Source organism: Balaenoptera acutorostrata, chromosome 2, assembly GCF_949987535.1.
Source record: "Balaenoptera acutorostrata chromosome 2, mBalAcu1.1, whole genome shotgun sequence".
In the NCBI taxonomy this organism is placed as follows: domain Eukaryota; kingdom Metazoa; phylum Chordata; class Mammalia; order Artiodactyla; family Balaenopteridae; genus Balaenoptera; species Balaenoptera acutorostrata.
This window is the reverse complement of record NC_080065.1, coordinates 85,559,467-85,584,577: the sequence shown is the minus strand read 5'-3', so window position 1 is coordinate 85,584,577 and position 25,111 is coordinate 85,559,467. Positions and strand designations below refer to the sequence as shown.

The 25,111-nt window shown below is 34.0% G+C and overlaps 1 protein-coding gene across 1 annotated transcript in view; it reads left to right on the top strand.

Annotated features, from left to right (window-relative positions):
* ST8SIA4 (ST8 alpha-N-acetyl-neuraminide alpha-2,8-sialyltransferase 4) overlaps nucleotides 1–25,111 on the top strand; it is a 103,597-nt gene that overhangs the window by 27,903 nt on the left and 50,583 nt on the right. Inside the window, 1 exon segment of the mRNA XM_007191815.3 lies at nucleotides 10,949–11,242. Coding sequence (XP_007191877.3) covers nucleotides 10,949–11,242 — 294 coding nt within the window.

The window sequence follows — 25,111 nt, the reverse complement described above, 5'->3', positions numbered from 1 at the left end:
ATGGTTTAGGATTAACATATTGGTGGTATTGTATATTCATGGTAGTAAAATTATATCTGTGACCCAGGTACACAGAAGATGTAAATATTTGCACTAAAATGGTCATTGTTGCCAAGCAGTATATATTCTCCCAAAGAGTGTAGTTGAAATAATACTCATGAGAGAGTTCAGAAACTTGGATCCTCTTGCTGGTATTGCCACTAAATATAGCTGTGTGACTTTGAACAAGTAATATAAACCATTTTGAGCTTCAGTTTTCCTGATATGCCAAATCTAGCCATTGAACTAGTTGGACTCCTAAATTCCTTTCTGGCTCTGAAACTCTATGACTCTATTTTCTTATGATTCAGTAGACAACTTTGGAATAGAGCCTGTCAACTTGCACTGTTGTGTGATTTTTTTTTTCCTTCTGGTTGCCATGTTCTATGAATAAATTTCCTTTTCATCAGTCAGCTTGTGGAAATAGCATTCTCTACTTAATACTGTATCCTCTAATCTGGCTTTTTGTTTCCTTTGGTCCAGGAGTGTTGCCTTTCCTCCTGATGTATGCAAGCCAATGTTAAGACTTAAAATCAGGGGAAGGGTATCACTTCTTAGCCAAAGAAAAACAAGACTAAGTTTTTGTCTGTTTGTTTATTTTTAATTTGGGTTGAAATATAGTTGATTTACAATGTCGTGTTAGTTTCAGGTGTACAGCAAAGTGATTCAGATATATATATATACATATATATATATGTGTGTGTATATATATATATATATATATATATATATATATATTCTTTTTTTACATTCTCTTCCACTCTAGGTTATTACAAGATATTGAGTATAGTTCCCTGTGCTATACAGTAGGTCCTTGTTGGTTATCTATTTTATATATAGCAGTGTGTATATGTTAATCCCAAACTCCTAATTTATCCCTCCCCCCCCCCCTTTCCCCTTTGGTAACCATAAGCTTGTTTTCTATGGAACAAGACTACGTTTTAATGATTCATACGAATTATTGTAAGTATGATGAGGTCAGAGCCTTGGAATTCACCATATGTACAAAATATATAAAGAAGAACCAGTGAATACAAGCATTATCGAAAGGGAGAGAAATTGTTTTATAGCAACTTCATTTAGTATAGTTTTGGGGAAAGGACCTTGACATTTTTCTGGGAGATAAGATCTCCTACTTCCCATATCTATTTCACTGGCATCCACCAAAATTCTTAGAACCACAGCTTGACTTATGCCATTACTGGAAACATTTATTTAAAATATTAGAAGTCAGTATGGTACCAACTGTTAATAGTGATTATATTTTAGAGGGAGACTTACAAGTGTTCTATATTTGAAAAGTATTTTAACTTCTCTTTTTTTTTTTTTTTTTTTATTTATTTATTTTTGGCTGTGTTGGGTCTTCGTTTCTGTGTGAGGGCTTTTTCTAGTTACGGCAAGTGGGGGCCACTCTTCATCGCAGTGCGCGGGCCTCTCACCATCGCGGCCCCTCTTGTTGCGGAGCACAGGCTCCAGTCGCGCAGGCTCAGTAGTTGTGGCTCACGGGCCTAGTTGCTCCGCGGCATGTGGGATCTTCCCAGACCAGGGCTCGAACCCGTGTCCCCTGCATTGGCAGGCAGATTCTCAGCCACTGCGCCACCAGGGAAGCCCTTAACTTCTCTTTTTGTTAGTGTTTGTATGTGAACACAAATGCTGTTTTTAAATTGAAAATGAAAACAATTTTAATTTTGAAAATTATGTTAAAATTCTGGAGTATAGATAAGAAGAGTGATATATATGGGAGTTAGGAGATTTGGGGTCATGTTACAGCTCTAGCACTACCTGAGTGATATTAAGCAGGAAATATGTTTTTTGTTTAAACAAACACATAAAAATGCAACTTATAGTTTTGTAGTCTAGTTCTGCATATTCTGTCATTAGTGTCAAGTGTAGTGTATGTGTGCGTGGGCGGGGCGAGAGGGAGAAAATGAATATGTATTTTGGACAGTGAAAATCATTTGAACCTGCGGTATCGTGCAGTAAATTTTGGACTCATCGTGTTTTAGATACAAAGTTGGATTTAAATCCCAGCTCTGAGGATTTGTAAACTGAATTTTTTTCCCTCATTTGTAGAATATGATTACTTATACTTAATTATATGGATGTTCTTTAAAGTTTGAATAACTTAGATATGTATAGTATCTTGCATAAGGTAGTAACTGATAGCTCTTCTTATGTTTAGTGAATTATATAAATGATCAGACTGAACAACATGGTCTTGAGTCAAAAGCATGTGATCCTACAAAGAATTGAGAGGGATTTTTCTATTGTGATTAAGAATTGTTTAGAAAAGCAGTTCAAAATTAGGGTCCCATAATTATTTCTTAAGTACTGGTATCCTTTGGCATAAATGTATGGCTCCTAAATATGATGATTTTAAAAAATAAAAAAACATTTATTTGAAGTTTAAAAATGGAAGCAGTGGTTCCATTAATTTGTAGTCACATTAATTCAACAAGTATTTCTTCATTCAACAAACAATTATCAAGCAGCCACTAGATGACAAGTTCTGAGGGGCTCCACTGGGTATTAAGGATATAAAGATAAATTACATGGTCTGTTCTGTTTGGAGTTTGCAGTCTGATGGAGGAGACAGACATGGAGAGAGGAATAACAAAATAGTACAGTGACAGTAATAAGAGAACTAAGAACAAAGCATTGCTGCCAGGGAGACAGAAGGAACTAATTATAAAAATGAGTGAAACTAAGTTTTAAGGCAGTTCAGTTTGGGACAGGAAAATAATTCCCTTTCCAGGAATGTTGTATTTGTATGGATATTCTTGCCCTTATTCTTGGCATACATCATTTTACCGAAGCATTGTGTGAATGTGCCCTTCATGCTTTTTAAGCTTCGATGACTGAGATCATTAACAATAATCCTACTTACCTTTTAAACATGTACATACATTCACATTAGTGAAACAGATTGTATTTCTTGTTGTAATTTAAATAATTCCAACTTAAAAGGATGACTTTTTTCAATTTTTGTGTATTTTAGTTAGCCCACCTTCTGAGAGTTAAATATTTTAACAACTACAGTTAAAATGCAGTTTTCAGCTTAACACATATTTATTAGTACCTTTTGTGTTCCTTAATTCACCTCCCAAAACACACACTGTATCAACTTTCTAATGAAACATGTTTAACAGAACATACATGTTAAAAATAAAAATTGAAGTGTTTGTACAGGGAATCAGAAGATTTAGTGCAGAGCTCACAAACTGACAGCCTCAGGGCCCAAACCAGGTGGTAGATATGTTTTCTTTGGCATTTATCATCACAAGCCCATGAGACCCTGTCTCCTTTAAATGGGGAAATAGCCCAGCAAAATTGCCCATTTTTCAGAGTTATGTTAACCTGTGGCCCAGGGGCCTGTGAATTTTCAGGACTTGATTTAAACACTCAGCAGCACTCCTAGAAGACTGAGAGATCAAATACCATTGTAAACAGGTTCTCAATTCACCTACACAGAGCAACCGTCATTATTATTATGGTTAGCTTGACTAATTGCATTAAAGATATCAACCCTATACAAGCAACTAAATGTAATCAGGTTTCATACGTGGTAGAATAAAGATATAAGTAAATATTTTAGAACAGTGCAGCAGAAGCAATTAGTTCTACCAAAGAAATCATGTGAAACATTGCAATGGGTATTAACCTTTGAGTTTTAAGAAAAAATAGGACTTTTTGAGGTTGGAAGCTAGAGTGTCTTAGAGAGGTAGTCATTTCAGGCAGAGGTATCATCATAAATAAAGGGACACAGACAGAAAAGTACGTGGAGTAGTCTGATGCCATTGGGATCTAAGACAGGCAAATGTATAGAGAGAAAATTCTGGAAAGTAAGTGTAGGGGCAAATTATGAAAGCCCTTGGACTGATATCACTGAAGGTTTTTGGTTAGGATAGTGTTGTGGTCAAATGTGCATATTAATAAGATGATACCATCCTTGAAACAGAGAATGATCAAGCTGGAGTCCTTGTGTTACAGAACTGGTTAGAGCAATGTTTTTCAGTACTGTTTAAAAAAAAATGCATAGCAAGAAATACAACTTACATCATGATATACTCCTGCTATTGCTTCCTCAGCTACTATTACTACACACACACGTAAATCTGAAATAAATTTCCATAAAATTATGTGCATGGAACACTGTCATTTTCTATTATAGACCGTTTTGTTCTTTTTCATTCTTTAAAAATTGCAGATCAATTCATGATCCACCAATTGTTCCAGCTAACAGTTTGAAAAATAATTAATTAGGAAATTATTCCAATGATAGTTCAAAAAAACATGGTGGTACCTAAGCTGAGAAAATATCAATAGAAATAGAGAAGAGAGAATATATTCAGGAGGAATTTTCTGAGATGAATTTTTAGGGCTTTGTGATGAACCAGATATGGAAGATAAAAGAATTATGGAGATCAAGGCCTTTCCACCAGTCAAAATGTTATTTTCTACTAAACAAAGTATGAGAAAGATCCACTTAGAATAAATATGATGTAATGAATGTGAAGTTGCCTTGGCCTACCTTGTGATATTAGAAAATGAAACATTCATTTTTATCCACTCATGATATGATACTTTTCTGAATGCTTGATGGTATCAGAATACCTAACTCTTCTGAACATTATACCAACTGTCCTTCCAGGACCAAGTGTCAAGTAAATTATATATACTAAATTAGAAATCATTTTTCAGTCTTGGATTATACTTTCAAAAAAATGAAAAGAAAAAATATATTTATAGTTTAGAGCGACAAATCAAAAATATTTTTGTTTTCTTAAACAAGAAAGTTAAATGTCAACGCACTGTTACTGTGACAGGTTTGCTGGTGTAATCACTAAAAGTTAGAAAACTCAGGTATGTTTCCCACAGCCACTGTGATGACCGCATTGTACTTAGTTTATTAACACCATGAATTGCAAAGAGAAAATGTTATAGTTCTTCTGCCTGGGTTTTCTGGCATGGGTAATTAAAGTATCAGCCATAATATTTCATGAATGCTGTTTCTTTCCTTTTAATGTACAACATAATTTTTAAGAACGTAAATTCCATGCTGAATCAGTTCTCTTCCCTCTGTAAAACAGTAGTAACTGCTCAGCAACCACTGATCAATGGAGTAGTCCAGTTCCCTGACTAGAATAAGAGTACTTGAAAATACATTCTAAGATTTTGCTTCGTTTCCCACCCCCTTGTCTGAAATATCCCAATAATGAATTTTTACCCGAGACAATGAACAGGGAATTTCTCAACAGCTGCCAGAATTTCGTCTTCATACCCCCTTCAGAAAAGTAGAAATGATCCTTCATTTTTAATTACAAAGGAAGGATTTAGAGGGTTTCCTTAATATTCCTTTATTTGCATTTTCCAGAAACTTGACATTTATAATAATTCAAATAAATATTAGTCTTGCTACTATATATATTCACTTTTGTGAAAAAGAAAACAATCACATGCATGCAAGTTTATTTGATTTAAGCACAATATATCCATTCCTTGGCATACCTTTCCCTCTCCCCCCCCAAAAACTAAGTTATTGAATAATATCTGTACAGTTGTAGCAAATTTGCCCAATAACTCTATTTTGATTTTGACTGAAGTGTGGGAGTGACATAGTCTAACATATTTCTCTGGTATTTGGATCTTCGTTTTCTAGAATGAGTTTAATTTTTTTTTCATTCTGTGATTTCCGTAGAAATAATATGACACTGTGCTTCTCACCCTTGCCAAATACGTAAACAAATCTGGGTTTGTGAAAAACGTCTCTCTTCTGTTTAATCACTTAGTTATTTTCATGATATGTGTCATTTTTGTATTTATTTCTATCAACTTGAGGATTTGGTTACTTTGTTTACTACATAATGGTATACAACATATAAGTCATCTGTTAACCCTAGGCTTCATATTTCAAAAAGTCACATCAATTAGATATTCAATCCTTTTACCAGCATTTTTTGAAAATCCTTTCCCTCAAGAGATCTGAAATATAAGTATTATTTTTATGTGTTAGATACCTAAAAGCCCTTTGTTTAATAACTGCTCAGGATTTGGGGAATGTCATGGCTGAATGGCCTTGTATAATATGCTTAAGACCAAATGGTAAGGCATTCTTTCTCTTACAGGAAGGTTGGGGTGAAACATGAACATACAGACATTTTTCGCTGATTCTGAAAGAAATCAATGTATAAGTAGTGTCAATTAAAACTCCTGTCCTGGAGTCATTTTTAAATAGTTATGCTTTTATTTTATATGTGCTATGTCCTTGGACATGTTTCCTAATCACCTTGACCTAGTTCCTTACCTCTAAGTGGAGATAATACTACTCCTTACCTCAAAGTATTGCAAAATTATTGGTTTCAGGTCTACTATCCTCACCTCAAGAAAGTCAAAGAGGCTCATAGGTTGCATGTTTCAGCTTCCCCTAGAAGTTTTGAGAGGGTAACCACAAAGCCTAAAACAAAACCAGGTATTAGAGATTCTTTGTTCTCTTTCTTGGCTCTTCAAGCTCAAAAACAGGATGGGAGCAGATAAGGACCATATGCTTCCTCTGAGGGCAGAAAAGAGAAGAGGTTATCTCTCATTTCATAGTCAGTTGACAAATGTGGTTCCATTGGCAACGATGATTTGGGCTGAGGGATTTCAGTGTTAGTACAGAGAAACACACGATGAGATTGGCCAACAAAAAAAAGGATGTGTTGGAAAATTGTGTGATGGGAACTTGTCTGCACATTAACTAATGGTGAGAAAGAATAGAGATAAGGCTGTAGTGCACTCAGTATTGTTCCCTTCTCATTTAATCTATGTTGTATGTGTAAAGAAGTAATTAACCACCTCCTATATCACAGTACATGCTGTCGTACCTCAGTATCTCAGATGACTAGTTCTGTAGGTAGCACAAATGTTTAACACACACTGTGGGATACATAAACATGTGGCTAATTGAATGAGTATTATCTTATTGCTATTACTAATAATAATTGTCAAGATCATATTTTGGCCAGGTTCTATCGTTGTAAACTAGCACAAATAGTAAGATAGCTGGAAAAAGAGTTCTGAGTACTGTGAAGTATTTGCGCAATGAACTCTCAAAGCATATCTGTTGAGCTATTGAAAGAGGGACCTCCTAGTTGCTTAGACTGTTGAGCCATGACTTAAGGGACATGCAGAAAATACTAACAAATCTAAGAGATGTGTCTTGCTAGAGAACTGAGTGGTCTTGAGCACATGAAATAAACACACATACATGAAATAAACACATCTTTCCTTAAATAATTAAGTGAATTAAAATTTATTAAAAACATTTTATATGGCTGTGAAATAGATGAAAGTGCCTTCAGTTCTGCATAAAAGGAATGCTGAGAGGCACATTCAGTTTGAGATCACAGAAGAAATTTCAGAGGTCTAGAGCAGGGGTCCCCAACCCCTGGGCCATAGACCGCTACTGGTCCACGGCCTGTTAGGAACCAGGCCACACAGCAGGAGGTGAGTGGCAGTCGAGCAAGCAAAGCTTCACCTGCAGCTCCCTATCTCTCCCTATCGCTCCCCATCACTCTCATTACCGCCTGAACCATCCTCCCCCCCACCCCATCTGTGGAAAAATTATCTTCTACGAAACCAATCCCTGGTGCCAAAAAGGTTGGGGACCACTGGTCTAGAGTACAAGTGGAGCTAACTGCCTTCCCAAGGATTTTTAATCAGTGATGGAAAATAAAAACAAACAAATTGAAAATTGGGCAGCTTAGAGTAAACAGGGAGTTTGGCCAACAGACCTAATTCTGTGTATATGTGTTCATGTTTTTGATATGTCAAAATAGTTGGTCAGTACAAAAATTTAATTTGGCTAAAGAAACAGAACTTGAGTGTATTAAATATTCTCGTGCACTCGGTAGTTTTGACTCACAGATATCCATCATTTAAAAATTGGGCACTTCACTTTTATGAGATTAAGAATAACATGTGAAATAATGCTTCATAAATGCTTGCTACACATTCTGGATACTTTTGATGATTGTAATCCCTGAGAAGATTTTTTAAAAAGGAAAGTGAAGACTGTGTGATTGCAAATCTATTTATAATCTTGCTCAATCAGCAGTATTGCTACTAGTAACGCTGTGAAGTTCACAACAAGTCTACTGAATTGCTGGAGTGTAACACAGCTGGTTGGTTATTTTGGCTTCCTTAATGCTTGCCCTGATTATGTGACATTCAACTAATTATATGACTAGATATCTAACTCAACCACAGAGAAGTTAATTTGCTGGCCACATGTGGACGTGATGTTAATCTTTCCTTCCAGTGAAAAATTAGACATAGTCACTCCAAGGAAAATGAACAAGCAGGCTGTGGAGCCAGCATAGTTCATATTTTACAGTGTGTCCTTCTGTCATGCTATTTCCAGTACCTCTGTTTCCATCCCTCACAAAGTCTGGTTGGGCTGTGCTTAGGTCATAAAAACTTTACGGTAAAGCTCAGGTGGATTGATTACTCTTTGATCTCCTGGTGCTCTTTCAGTTTACATCACAGCCATTTAGCATTCTTTGACTACACCAAATATATTGGTTCCTCTCCTAGATCCAACCCTATTCTCCAGAAATATTGTTATTCTGTTCGTTTCCTTTTGCTTCCAAGGTGGAAAGTCCGTCTTTCAGCACCCAATTTTATTGATGACTATCTTATTAGCTCTTAAATGGCACATGGCCAGACAATCCTGTTTCAGAAACATGCTGAATCAGTCCTAAAAGAGTGGGTGTTAGCAAACATGGGTGTGGAGGGGCTTTTAAGTATGTCATAAGAAAAAGTAATGAAAAGCATGAAGTAATTAAGTGATTTTTTTTCCTGAAAAGATAATTCAGTGGGATGCTATTTTGGCTTTCTTTAACAGGGTTGGCTCTGATTATTTTTACAATTATAGAGAAAATGAAGTATAGATATTTCTTCCTATGGTAGAAATCCTCTGAAAAGAATCGCTGAGGAATTATTACAGCAAAAAGATCTGTCTGAAGCCATCTCCCATGACAGGAACATGTTAACTGTCATGTTAACAAGTGTTGTTTATTTTTTACCTGAGGAAGGAGAAGTGTTTGTACCAATGTTGTTCAGAAAGCATTTCCTCACAGTATCCAAATTCATCTTCTAATCAGCTTGCTTAGAATTTTAGACTGTTTTTAAAGTTGGTGTGTAGCACATTTTAGGACTTTAAAAATTATCATATCCTCAGTCTTCCATGAGTTCCACTGTAAGATGTTCAGTTTGCTTCTGTTCACATGTAGCTGTTCTTTCCCAGGGCAGTCCCATTCCTAATATTCTTACTGTTAGGGGAGTGAATAATAACTAATCTCCAGTAGTGCATGGATCATGGATAGAGACAAATAAATACTCTATCATATAATATAGTGGGTATAATTAAAGTTATATAACTTGAAAAGATTGTTTCTAAATAATATGTGTTAACTTTTATTTGTTTTCTCTCAGTAGGTTATCCTAGATAACATAGACTTTGCTTAATTGTGTGAGATGAAAGATACTTGTTGCGTTATATAAATGTTGTCAGAGATCTAGGAAGTAATAAGATATATTAATTAAGAGAGATAAGGAAGGATATATAAACCAGTAATTTTAATAGCAGAGCACACACTTTACTTTCTAATTAAATTTAACTTGTTTGAGAATTTAATTAGTGTGGCAAAATGCACAAGGAAGAGAAATGTGAGAAACTTTCATAATGCAGTCAAACCTGCAAAAATGCAGAATGAGGAAATTAGTTTCTCTTCCCTTCCCTTGGAAGGCTGATATAAACAACGAAAAAGAAAAGAAAAAAATCTGTGTGTGTGTGAGTGTTTTCATGAATGTATAGATTCAACTGATTTTTTTCCAAATTAGTAAACTCTTGTTTGTTAAAAATCTAATTTTTCACTTATCAACTAATTAAAATGTGCCCTTTTTAGCAAGTTAAAATATTGTAAAATTAAAAAGCTATTTTTTAAGTTACATCAAATCCACAGGTCTATGTGACAGAATCAAAGAAGCATCACAAATTGGTTAAAGGCAAAATTCAAGGTGCTTTCCAAAGCTTCCTTGTAATACAAGAATGAAATCAGGTTACGAGAATAAAATCTGACCCAGGTACTTTCTGAGGCCCTGGAGCTTTGGTAGTGAGAACAGGGCAACAAATTCTGTCCCTCCTCCACAAAGGGCACATGGCCTCTTAGTAGGGAAAACAGGCATTTTGAGGAACAGAAAGATATTTGATCCTATAGTAGAGGCTTTTCTGTGTTAATTAACATCTCAAAAAGGCATATTAAATGTGATAACTCCATTTTTCTCCCTTTTCCTTCACATTTAGGCCTATAGAAGGCAATTACAAATATGTCTGTGGAAAACGTCATAAGGAGTTATATTTTTCCCTTAACCTCAGGGTACAGAAAAGCCATCTCCACTTACTTATGTTCATAAGCTTGTCGAAATGACTTAAGCTTGACAAGTGGTGCAGATTGGAGTATCAGGTCAAGTGTGTTTTACTTACTTACGGAACAGCATGTGGTTTAGACTGCCTACTACATGGCAGAGCTCTTGTGAATTTACCATCATAAATTCACCTATTAGGAATTCATATCATGTGGTTTTATGAAGATAACAGCAATGAGTATTCTTCGACAGCAGAGTGAATTAATATAAATGACAATTTGAGCCCCATTACTAGGAGTGCACATCTTTATTGAAGACAGCATTCCTGAATGTGTGGTGACTTACTGAAAATGTAATTTTACCAGGCAGATTATCTTTTTTTATTTCCACCTGGTAAAAAAAAAAAAATGCTCATTCCCCATTCTTCTTTTCATGCACACCATTTTAGGAGTGACTGTTTCATATTTACTTTTCATTTGTCCATTAATTTTTTCCTCTTCAGGTGTAATCTAGCCCCTGTGGTGGAGTTTGCTGCAGATGTGGGAACTAAATCAGATTTTATTACCATGAATCCATCAGTTGTACAAAGAGCATTTGGAGGCTTTCGGAATGAGAGTGACAGAGAAAAATTTGTGCATAGACTTTCCATGCTGAATGACAGTGTCCTTTGGATCCCTGCTTTCATGGTCAAAGGAGGAGAGAAGCACGTGGAGTGGGTTAATGCGTTAATCCTTAAGAATAAACTGAAAGTGCGAACTGCCTATCCGTCACTGAGACTTATTCATGCTGTCAGAGGGTAAGTGTCTGGAAAGGACCAGTCTGTCCTTGGCACATGGTACACATAACTACACATTTTCCCTAGACAGGAAGGAGCCTCAGTAACTTCCCAATGGATATATGTTTCCATTGTTTTATAATGGCTGCTCTGTTTACCAACTTGAATTTCGTTTACGTGCTGTATTATTTTAGCTCATTCTCTTTCTTGAAAAAGCAAATATTTGAACTTGGCACTTATTTATATCTGCTCATGAAGAAACTACTGATTTTTATATTTTGCTGTGTTAAAGAGTAATAAGAATTCATAGTATAATTCATGAATTTGGGGTAAAAACAACCAACAGAAGTGCTAAATGGCTAGTGGGCAATATTGTGGAAGCTTAAACGTTAGATGTATTTAAGGAGCAATTAAGTCCCATCTGTAGTTAAGAGGCCAACTAGTGGTAGAGAAGGCTGGCTGAGATAATATGCCTTAATGCTTCCCCCCAGAAGTCATAGATGACATTTTTATGAATTAAGTCAACATTTCCCTTTTATTAATACAAGCTCAAAAGAAAGACCTAAGAAGTAGACTCTTGTTTAAAAGTGGTAAATGACCAAAAGGCTAAATTCAGTCATGCATACATATAAGTGTGTGAGATATGTAACACAAAGATAAGCAATACTGTATATTTATTAGATATCTCCTTAATGTCAAATGCTGTAGATTCACAATGGAAGAGCTGATCACTGCTTTAAAGGAATGCATAGGCTTTATGGTAGAAACAGAGGCATGTATAGCTAGGTAAGGTATAAACAAATGGTAAGGGGGTATATTGTCCGAAGTGTAGAATTTGTTCCTCAGGTTAGCAAAGAAGTCCTACAAATCTAACGTTTGAACTAAACTTTTAAAGCAGAAAATGATTTTAAGGAACTTTAAAGCGATTCTCAGGGGGAAAAAGAGAGGGAGAGAGAGAAGAAACCAGAAGGAAATGTATTGCATCATTAGAGCAAACTGAGGCAAGAAAATAATTAAGTACACTGTAGACTTGTGGAATAATGGAGTCCATTGTGGTGCATTGGAATACAAAGTTGGAAAAATAACTTGTGATCTGGTTGGGAAGATAATCATGAAGCACAATTAGATATGTGAATTTAGGAGAGTAAATCTTGTAACTACAGACTCTGTTGACAAGCAGAGGTGCTAGAGATATGAAGGCCAGTTAGGCTTTTGATTAATTTACTCATAAGATGATAAAGACATAGGGCAAAAATCAGTGGACATAAAAAGGATGGGCAAGTTCAGGGGACCAAGTAAATACAATGGCTAGAAGTCCTAAAAGAAAAAGCTTTCAAAACCCAGAGTTAAAAATAGTTTGCTTTATATACTGTCACTGGGACTGGACTAAGGTGTTTTCATTTTGTTTTGTTTTGTTATTGAGATATTTTCCTTCAAGGATTTACCATTTCCTTGTTTAAACCTTGAGACAGTTTTTTGAATTGTTATTCTGCAGGCAACTAAATTGCATTCTTATAATCAGATCCTGGTTATTCAACATTCATTCTCTTGACATTTGGCATGAATTTTCAACAAAGTAACATAAAATAATGCATTTGGAAGATAAGCAATTTTTTTAAGCAACAGAGTCCTGAAATTACAATTTGCGTCTGAAAAAAAAAATGCGTTCTTGATAGAGAGCAGCTTCATAACGTGTTGTTCTAAGAACACATCTTTTTAATTTTTTTAAGTTTTTATTGATTACATGTACTGCAGATATTTTTCCCAGTCTGTGGTGTGCTTTTCACTCTCATAATGCTGTCTTTTTGATGAACAAGAGTTTAATTTTTAAAAAATCTAATTTGTCTATATTTTTTCTTCTTTTAAAAATTGTGGTAAAGTTTACACATAACATATAATTTACCATCTCAACCATTTTTAAGTGTACAATTTAGTGCTTTTAAGTACATTCATACTGTTGTTCAACTATCACTAACATCGATATCCAGAACTCTTTTCCTTTTGCAAAACCGAAACTCTATACTACCTGTTAAACAATTACTTCCCATTCCCTTCTCCCCCTAGTCGTTGGAAATCACGATTCTACTATCTGTCTTTATGATTTTTACTACTCTAAGTACCTTATATAAGTGGAATCATACGGTATTTGTCTTTTTATGACTGGCTTATTTCACTTAGCATAATGTACATTGTTTCTTGTGATTTTTTTTAATTTAAATTTTGTTTTGTTTGACATTAGTATAGCCACTCCTGTTCTTGTATTACCATCATTTTTGGGGGGGGCGGTTTGTGTATGTGTATGTGTACGGTGAAACATTTGAATTTCTTTCTTTTTTAAAAAAAAATTATATACTTTTTGAGATATTTATTGTCTAACAAATTGGATTATTATTATGGTGAACCTAAAAAATAACATATCTGGCGTAGTGAAGTGGCTTTTTTTTAATGTTTCTTTTTTCTTTTTTCTTTTTCTTATTAATCATCCATTTTATACACATCAGTGTATACATGTCAATCCCAATCTCCCAATTCATCACACCACCACCACCACCACCACGCCTGCCGCTTTCCCCCCTTGGTGTCCATACGTTTGTTCTCTACATCTGTGTCTTAATTTCTGTCCTGCATACCGGTTCATCTGTACCATTTTTCTAGGTTCCATATATATGCGTTAATATACGATATTTGTTTTTCTCTTTCTGACTTACTTCACTTTGTGTGACACTCTCTAGATCCATCCACATCTCTACAAATGACCCAGTTTTGTTCCTTTTTATGGCTGAGTAATATTCCATTGTATATATGTACCATATCTTCTTTATCCATTCATCTGTCGATGGGCATTTAGGTTGCTTCCATGACCTGGCTATTGTAAATAGTGCTGCAGTGAACATTGGGGTGCATGTGTCTTTTTCAATTATGGTTTTCTCTGGGTATATGCCCAGTAGTGGGATTGCTGTGTCATATGGTAATTCTATTTTTAGTTCTTTAAGGAACCTCCATACTGTTCGCCATAGTGGATGTATCAATTTACATTCTCACCAACAGTTCAAGAGAGTTTCCTTTTCTCCACACCCTCTCCAGCATTTGTTGTTTGTAGATTTTCTGATGATGCCCATTCTAACTGGTGTGAGTTGATACCTCATTGTAGTTTTGATTTGCATTTCTCTAATAATTAGTGATGTTGAGCAGCTTTTTGTGTGCTTCTTGGCCATCTGTATGTCTTCTTTGGAGAAATGTCTATTTAGGTCTTCTGCCCATTTTTGCATTGGGATGTTTGTTTTTTTAATATTGAGCAGCATGAGCTGTTTATATATTTTGGAGAGTAATCCTTTGTCCATTGATTCATTTGCAAATATTTTCTCCCATTCTGAGGGTTGTCTTTTCATCTTGTTTATGGTTTCCTTTGCTGTACAAAAGCTTTTAAGTTTCATTAGGTCCCATTTGTTTATTTTTGTTTTTATTTCCATTACTATAAGAGGTGGATCAAAAAAGATCTTGCTGTGATTTATGTCAAAGAGTGTTCTTCCTATGTTTTCCTTTAAGAGTTTTATAGTGCCCGGTCTTACATTTAGGTCTCTAATCCATTTTGAGTTTATTTTTGTGTATGGTGTTAGGGAGTGTTCTAATTTCATTCTTTTACATGTAGCTGTCCAGTTTTCCCAGCACCACTTATTGAAGAGACTGTATTTTCTCCATTGTATATCCTTGCTTCCTTTGTCATAGATTAGTTGACCATAGGTGCATGGGTTTTTCTCTGGGATTTCTATCTTGTTCCATTGATCTATGTTTCTGTTTTTGTGCCAGTACAATACTGTCTTGATTACTGTAGCTTTGTAGTATAGTCTGAAGTCAGGGAGTCTGATTCCTCCAGCTCCATTTTTTTGCCTCAAGACTGCTTTGGCTATTCGGGGTCTTTTGTGTCTCCATACAAATTTTAAGATGATTTGTTCTAGTTCCATAAAAAATGCCGTTGGTAATTTGATAGGGATTGCATTGAATGTGTAGATTGCTTTGGGCAGTATAGTCATTTTCACAATATTGATTCTTCCAATCCAAGAACATGGTATATCTCTCCACCTGTTGGTATCATCTTTAATTTCTTTCATCAGTGTCTTATACTTTTCTGCATACAGGTCTTTTGTCTCCCTAGGTAGGTTTATTCCTAGGTATTTTATTCTTTTTGTTGCAGTGGTAAATGGGAGTGTTTCCTTAATTTCTCTTTCAGATTTTTCATCATTAGTGTATAGGAATGCAAGAGATTTCTGTGTATTAATTTTGTATCCTGTAAGTTTACCAAATTCATTGATTAGCTCTAGTAGTTTTCTGGTGGCATCTTTAGGATTCTCTATGTATAGTATCATGTCATCTGCAAACAGTGACAGTTTTACTTCTTCTTTTCCAATTTGTATTCCTTTTATTTCTTTTTCTTCTCTCATTGCCATGACCAGGACTTCCAAAACTATGTTGAATAATAGTGGTGAGAGTGGACATTCTTGTCTTGTTCCTGATCTTAGAGGAAATGCTTTCAGTTTTTCACAATTGAGAATGATGTTTGCTGTGGGTTTGTCATATATGGCCTTTATCATGTTGAAGTAGGTTCCCTCTATGCCCACTTTCTGGAGAGTTTTTATCAGAAATGGGTGTTGAATTTTGTCAAAAGCTTTTTCTGCATCTATTGAGATGATCATATGGTTTTTCTTCTTCAATTTGTTAATATGGTGTATCACATTGATTGATTTGCATATATTGAAGAATCCTTGCATCCCTGGGATAAATTCCACTTGATCATGGTGTATGATCCTTTTAATGTGTTGTTGGATTCTGTTTGCTAGTATTTTGTTGAGGATTTTTGCATCTATATTCATCAGTGATATTGGTCTGTAATTTTCTTTTTTTGTAGTATCCTTGTCTGGTTTTGGTATCAGGGTGATGGTGGCCTCATAGAATGAGTTTGGGAGTGTTCCTTCCTCTGCAATTTTTTGGAAGAGTTTGAGAAGGATGGGTGTTAGCTCTTCTCCAAATGTTTGATAGAATTCAACTGTGAAGCCATCTGGTCCTGGACTTTTGTTTGTTGGAAAATTTTTAATCACAGTTTCAATTACATGACTTGTGATTGGTCTGTTCATATTTTCTATTTCTTCCTGGTTCAGTCTTGGAAGGTTATACCTTTCTAAGAATTTGTCCATTTCTTCCAGGTTGTCCATTTTATTGGCATAGAGTTGCTTGTAGTAGTATTCTCTTAGGATGCTTTCTACTTCTGCAGTGTCTGTTGTAACTTCTCCTTTTTCATATCTAATTTTGTTGATTTGAGTCCTCTCCCTCTTTTTCTTGATGAGTCTGGCTAATGGTTTATCAATTTTGTTTATCTTCTCAAAGAACCAGCTTTTAATTTTATTGATCTTTGCTATTGTTTTCTTTGTTTCTATTTCATTTATTTCTGCTCTGATCTTTATGATTTCTTTCCTTCTACTAACTTTGGGTTTTGTTCTTCTTTCTCTAGTTCCTTTAGGTGTAACGTTAGATTGTTTATTTGAGATTTTTCTTGTTTCTTGAGGTAGGCTTGTATAGCTATAAACTTCCCTCTTAGAACTGCTTTTGCTTCATCCCATAGGTTTTGGATCATCGTGTTTTCATTGTCATTTGTCTCTAGGTATTTTTGATTTCCTCTTTGATTTCTTCAGTGATCTCTTGGTTATTTAGTAACGTATTGTTTAGCCTCCATATGTTTGTGTTTTTTACGGTTTTTTCCCTGTAATTGATTTCTAATCTCATAGCGTTGTGGTCAGAAAAGATGCTTGATATGATTTCAATTTTCTTAAATTTACTGAGGCTTGATTTGTGACCCAAGATGTGATCTATCCTGGAGAATGTTCCGTGTGCACTTGAGAAGAAAGTGTAATCTGCTGTTTTTGGATGGAACGTCCTATAAATATCAATTAAATCTATCTGGTCTATTGTGTCATTTAAAGCTTGTGTTTCCTTGTTAATTTTCTGTTTGGATGATCTGTCCATTGGTGTAAGTGAGGTGTTAACGTCCCCCAGTATTATTGTGTTACTGTCGATTTCCTCTTTTATAGCTGTTAGCAGTTGCCTTATGTATTGAGGTGCTCCTATGTTGGGTGCATATATATTTATAATTGTTATATCTTCTTCTTGGATTGACCCCTTGATCATTACATAGTGTCCTTCCTTGTCTCTTGTAACATTCTTTATTTTAAAGTCTATTTTATCTGATATGAGTACTGCTACTCCAGCTTTCTTTTCATTTCCATTTGCATGGAATATCTTTTTCTATCCCATCACTTTCAGTCTGTATGTGTCCCTAGGTCTGAAGTGGGTGTCTTGTAGACAGCATATATATGGGTGTTGTTTTTGTATCCATTCAGCAAGCCTGTGTCTTATGGTTGGAGCATTTAATCCATTCACGTTTAAGGTAATTATCGATACGTATGTTCCTATGACCATTTTCTTAATTGTTTTGGGTTTGTTTTTGTAGGTCCTTTTCTTCTCTTGTGTTTCCCACTTAGAGAAGTTCCTTTAGCATTTGTTGTAGAGCTGGTTTGGTGGTGCTGAATTCTCTTAGCTTTTGTTTGTCTGTAAAGCTTTTAATTTCTCCAATGAATCTGAATGAGATCCTTGCTGGCTAGAATAATCTTGGTTGTAGGTTCTTCCCTTTCATCACTTTAAGTATATCATGCCACTCCCTTCTGGCTTGTAGAGTTTCTGCTGAGAAATCAGCTGTTAACCTTATGGGAGTTCCCTTGTATGTTATTTGTCATTTTTCCCTTGCTTCTTTCAATAATTTTTCTTTGTCTTTAATTTTTGGTGTCTTGGCGTGTTTCTCCTTGGATTTATCCTGTATGGCAGTCTCTGCACTTCCTGGATTTGGGTGGCTATTTCCTTTCCCATGTTAGTGAAGTTTTCGACCATAATCTCTTCAAATATTTTCTCAGGTCCTTTCTCTTTCTCTTCTCCTTCTGGGACCCCTATAATGCAGAAGTTGTTGCGTTTATTGTTGTCCCAGAGGTCTTTTAAGGTGTCTTCATTTCTTTTCATTCTTTTTTCTTTTTTCTGTTCCTCAGCAGTGAATTCCCCCATTCTGTGTTTCAGGTCACTTATCCGTTCTTCTGCCTCAGTTATTCTGCTGTTGTTTCCTTCTAGTGTAGTTTTCATTTCAGTTATTGTATTGTTCATCTCTGTTTGTTTGTTCTTTAATTCTTCTAGGTCTTTGTTAAACATTTCTTGCATCTTCTCAATCTTTGCCTCCATTCTTTTTCCGAGGTCCTGGATCATCTTCACTATCATTATTCTGAATTCTTTTTCTGGATGATTGCCTGTCTTCTTTGTCTTTGCATGTGGGGTATCTCCTTTGTCTTTGCATGTGGGGTATCTTTTTTGGTGAGTTCCAGTGTCTTCCTGTTGATGATTGTTCAGCAGCCAGTTGTGATTCCAGTGCTCTCGAAAGAGGGAGTGAGAGCATGTCCTTCTACTCCGCCATCTTGAACCAATCTCGAAACATTTGAATTTCTTTCTCATTTCTTTTGTGTGTATTGTAGAGCTGTTTTCTTTGTGGTTACCATGGGGATTTCATTTAAAATCCTAAAGTTATAACACTCTTATTTGAATTTACACCAGCTTAACTTCAATAACATACAAAATGTCCTTTCCCCACCCCTTTCCATTGCTGACATCACAAAATTATGTTTGTATATATAGTGTGTCCCAAAACATAAAATAATAATTTTTTTAATACATTAGTGTCCTAAATTATGTAGAAAACAATATTTGGTGTTATAAACCAAAGTTACAGTAATACTAGATTTTACACTGAATTTTTTAATGTATTAGTCTCTTAAATTATGTAGAAACAAACGAAAAATAGTTATGAATCCTTGTTACAGTAATACTAGATTTTATAATTGCCCATGAATTTACCTTTAGTGAGATCTTTATTTTTCCACACATCTTCTTTTTTGATATGTTAAAAGTTGAGTATCATTGATTCATAGAAAAATAAAGAAGTCACTCTGTCCTATCTTACACACACACACTCACTCTAACACACACATACAAATATATACACACACACTCCAATGATATCTTATTAAGTTAAAAAAAATATTTTGAAGTACTCCTTGACTATAGGAAACTAATAAGAAAATTTAAGATTACTGTGGATTAGTAGTTTTTTTAATAGACTATTTTTAGAACAGTTTTATGTTAACAGAAAAAATTGAGAAGATGGTGCAGAGATTTTCCATATACTCCCTGCCCCCACACATGCATAGTCTCCCACATTGTCAACATCTTCCACCAGAGACCTACATTTGTTACAATTAATGAACCTACACTGATACATTATTATCACCCAAAGTCTATAATTTACACTACAGTTCACTCTTAGTTGTACATTCCATGTGTTTTGACAGATGTTAAATGACATGTATCCACGATTATAGTATCTTATAAAATAGTTTCACTGCTCTAAAAATCCTCTGTGCTCAGACTCTTCATCCCTCTCTCCCCATTAACCCATAGCAAGCATTGATCCTTTTACTGTCTCCATAGTTTTGCCTTTTCCCAAATGTCGTATTGTTGGAATCATACACTATATAGCCTTTTCACATTGGTTTCTTTCACTTAGTAATATATGTTTAAGTTTCTTCCATGTCTTTTCATAGCTTGATAGCTCATTCCTTTTTAGAGTTTAATAATATTCCATTGTTTGGATGTACTAGTTTGTTTATCTGTTCACCTATTTCTTCCAAGTTTTGGCAATTATAAATAAAGCTGCTGAAAACATCTGTGTGCAGGGTTTTTGGGTGGACATAGTTTTCAACTCATTAGATTGCTGGACCTTATGATGAGTATGTTTAGTGTTGTAAGAAATTGATAAACTGTCTTCCAAAGTGGCTGTACCATTTTACACTCACACTAGTAATGATTGAGAGTTCCTGTTGCTCTACATCCTCACTGGCACTTGGTGTTTTCACTGTCATTTTGGTGATTTTGGTCATTCTAATAGGTATGTAGTGATATTTAACTGTTTTAATTTGCATTTCTTTTATGACATATGATGTGGAACATCTTTTAATATGCTTATTTGCCATCTGTATCTCTTCTTTAGTGAGATATATGTTGAAGTCTTTGGCCCATTTTTTTAGTCAAGTTGTTGGTTTTCTTACTGGAGAGTTTCTTGTATATTTTAGATAACTGTCCTTTATCAGATATGCCTTTTGCAAATATTTTCTCCCAGACCATTGCTTGTCTTTTCATTTTGTTCACATTGTCTTAATGAAGTCCAGCTTATCAATTATTTCTTTCATTGATTACACCTTTGGTATTGTATCTAAAAAGTCATCACCAAACCCAGAGATATCTAGATTGTCTTATATATTATCTTCTAAGTGTTTTATAGTTTTGCATTCTACATTTAGATCTGTGATCCATTTTGAGTTAATTTTTGTGAAAAGTGTAAAGTTCTTTGTCAAGATTCATTTTTTTAATGGGAATGGACAATAGTTCCAGCACCATTTGTTGAAAAGACTGCCTTTTCTTCATTGTATTACCTTTGCTTCTTTCTCAAACATCAATTGACTATATTTATGGGGGTCTATTTCTGGGCTCTTCATGTGTCATGTGATCTATTTGTCTATTCTTTGCCAGCACCATATTGTCCTGATTACTGTACCTTTATAGTAAGTCTTGAAGTTGGGTAGTGTCAGTCCTCTGATTTTGTTCCTCCATCAATATTGTGTTGAGCATTCTGGGTCTTTGCATCTCTGCATAAATGTTGAAATTAGTACTTTTGTTCCTTAGATTCTGGTTTATATTTCTCCATTTACTACCAACAGCAAAACACTTAATAAGAAGCATGGTTGAAATAGAGCATTTTCAGTAAATTAGAATCTAAATAGGATTATATATGATTACCAACAGTGAATTCATATCGCCTTTTACATTTATTTTAAACATAGAAAGTGCAGAACCTTTTACTAATTAGTTCATCAATACTCTCCTTTTATGTTTTGTCTTATTTACTTTTCTTCCATAAACATTATAAATATAAACTATTTCACTATTTCCTGAACAGTTTATTACAAAGAACAACAGGGCCAAACTTCTGACTACTGGTGAAGTTAATGGTATGCTTTCTTTTGATTACTATATTTTAGGTATTTTTGAGAAGACTTATTTTGAATTCTCCAGAAAGAACTTAACTTGCGACTTTCCTGCTTACGTAGCTACATCTTTCCCCTCAGGGTCAAGTGATTGAGCTCTAAACTGTGGCCCAGGGTATAAAAAGTAGCTCTAAATTTGCCTTTCACCTTTCAAATACGTTGGAAATTTGTACACATGATGTATGTGAAAGGTAATTTCATTTATGGAACTAGTGAAATTAACACATTAATGCATGCAAATGTAGCATTTCAACATAATGTTTGTACTCCACAAAGCTACTACAACTCAGAAAGAAAATAAGGAAGTGGGAACACGGATGAAACAAAGAAGACTCACATGATATGAAAGCAAGAGCAAAATCCCCAAAGATCTGTGCGTTAAGTATCTTTTTTAAACGTCTCTGAAACCCTGTGGTTAATACAATTCAGGAAAATAGTTTAGAGAGTTTCATATCCTCTGTTGATTACCAGAGTTTGTTGTCTCTCGTGACAGGTCTTCATGCGGTCCATGCGTTTTACCGTGCACGTAATCACAATGTTAAAATGCAAAGGTCCTTCCAAATACTGCAGTTACAAGTAGAAAGTTTAAGTGATTTGGAAAGCAAAAAAGTCCTTGAACACTATGAGAATCCTTTAGTTTTCATACCGTCAAGCCTCATCATTTAAACTTTTTCCTCTCTGAAAATTTTGATGGCTTACCAACTTTAAGCATCCATTTAATTGTAGATTTTTTCAAGCTCTGAAAATATAACCATCAATCACAAAACTCAATGATGTTTTTTAATGTATGGTCATTCTTCCCAAGCCATGTTAAGTGAAACAGGAAGGGAAGATATTGCAAGATTCTAATTTTAAAACAGTCTTACCAAATAATGAAAGAGTAGTCTAATGGGGACAAATTTTAAAAACTATAATTACAAATTAAAGTGAATACATCAATGTATTACACTGGTTTAGGATTGCAAGCTTTTCATTCGTATTTATTCAGAAACCCCACATGTCCAATATTATTATTATTATTTTGTAATTTTCTTGTGAAGAATGGAACAATTTTCATAACACTTTAAGAGTGAAGAGGGGATTTTGAAACATTAAAATTACTTGTTGAAACTTTAAAAATGTGTGACTACAAGATATAAAAATCAAGGTTTTTTCTTTATACATTGATGACAAAATTATCAATGTATTACCTAAAATCTGGAAAAAACATTTAACCCAATGATGTAATTTAATATGCAATTAAATTGTTATATAAGATGTATTAAAATATATTTTTACAAAGTATATAATGTTAGGCAAAAAAATTATAGTTACTATAATTTGATTCATAATAGTCAAGTGCTGTTTTTTATAATGGGATGGTTATATTTTATTTTCTCATTTTTTTAACATGGTGTAAAAAAAATTAAACAGTGCACAAAGTAGATCATCAGTTCCACTACCAACTACCATAGGTAATTTCTTAAGAATTCTTCCAGGAAATAGACAAATAAATAAGCATTTTTTAAAACTATATTTTATATGCATAAATATATTATATGTAAACTGTTCTAGATTAGAATCATGTGTACTCTTCTGCATTTTTTTTGAAGTTTGTACTTTGGGGAGTTTGCTCTTGTAGTTCTCATCTCTATTCCCTTATATTATAATGCTCTTATCTCTACTCAGATAGCTATACTAGAGCTTAATTGATTTAAACTTTAGATTTCTTTATAATTATTTCTGGAAAAAATATTCAAGCAATTCTATTTGAAATCTTTGCCCCTTGGCAAATATTATGAACTATTATTAAAGTATTTAAACCAAAAATAAAATATCTCCCTTAATTATTTTATAAATTTTTATGGTCCATTAGTTTTATTATTTTAATTCTACTGTAACAAAAATGATGTCTTTGCCCTATTTTGTCACCACATTCTAATTATTAATTTGTTTTAATATAAATATTCCTATAATAGGAACTATACTCATTAAAATGACAAGCTAATAACTTTGTATTAATCAGGATAAATACTTAGATTGAGAATTCACTGGTGATCATTGAGATTGATAAAAATACATAGTGTTCAGTGATGTCACCTCCTTCATAGTTAATAATTCTAGAGTTATCCAACAATTTTGTAAACAAACATCTTCACCAAAATGATTTTTAAGGAAAAGATAAATTCAATTCATATAGATTTTAAAAATTTCTATATGAGTTCTACTTCTGACTTTCTTCTTTATTTTTTAGTTTAGAATATATATGCTACCCTTGTATTTGACAAATCTTCCAAATGTTTTTTATTAGAGGGATAATTTTACAACTACAAAAGAAATGTGCAAGTGTGAGATAAGTTGACTATATGAATGCTTTAAATTTGCTTGGAATTAAGAATTTCATTTGAAATGCTTGATATAACCCTCATGACCTACAACAATGTCTCTCAAATTGGAGTTGATAGATGTATTTTGCCGGTTCTGAGAAAAAATATTCTTACTCCCTTTAAAACGTGTTTTTACATTGATCCAAGCTGAGAACACTGGCTTACAGAATTTTTAAGAATTACTTAGGAGTTTGATCAAAGAAGGTCAAAAAAAACCCTTCTTATTCTGACCGTAGACAAGACTATTTACAATCTTGAGTCTCAGATTTGTAGCCTTTGAATTGTGGGTATTGACATAAATAATCATTTAGATCCCTTGGGCTTTGCGTTTCACTGGTTCTATACTTTAGTTGTTCATACTCACATGAATATTCAAAATGCCACAAACAGTTGTACTTAATTTTCATAAACATCCTCAGGAATATCTTCTCTATAACCTAAAGGAGGTTCACTTAACTATTGATCGTCACTAACTGAGATAGCTTACTAAAATATTCCTGCTTTAAAGTCTGGAATTTAAATATTGTCTAGGAATTTAAATATTCTTCGCATTCTTCAAGACCATAATTAAGCTAATCCACCCTCATCTAAATGTTTCCTGTTGACAGTAAAAGATACACACAGGCAAACACAGACACATATACACACACAAATATGTATATGTGCATGTGTATATATATATGTATATAAGTAGGTATAGAAGAGATAAGTATATATCTTTGTTATGGGGCTATTTATTCTATTGAAGTTATTTTTTCTTTGGATTTCTACAATTATTAAATTTTTAAAAAGCATAGATCTTTCTATAAATGCAAATTATGGAAAATTATTCCTGGAGAAGTGTTTATTTGTTGCACATATGAAAAGTAAAAGCGTACACATAGGCTATATATTACTCACAAAATACAATATTTAATATACTATTAGGATCTTACATATATTTACAAACTATATAATGTATAATACACTATTATATAATACAGTATACTAGTGATATATATATATAACAACTTATTCCATACAAGTTGTTCTGCTAGACCTTGAGTGTATCAAACAATATTCAATAATACATTGTCTTTTTTTATAATGATGATACATTGTTGATTTATATTCAACATGTCCTCGCTTGGATTTTCAAAAATTGATTTGCCATGCTTAATATAGAGCAAAAGTCTCCCACTGTATATTTATGTTGTTGGCTATCTTGAATTTATTATTTCTAGTAATTTCATCTTGTATTGGGAGACTAAGTATTCTTTTATAATATTACTGTGTCTAAATAACTTGGATTTTTTCCTCTTATTCAGAATATAAGATAATATTCTAATTAATCTGCATAT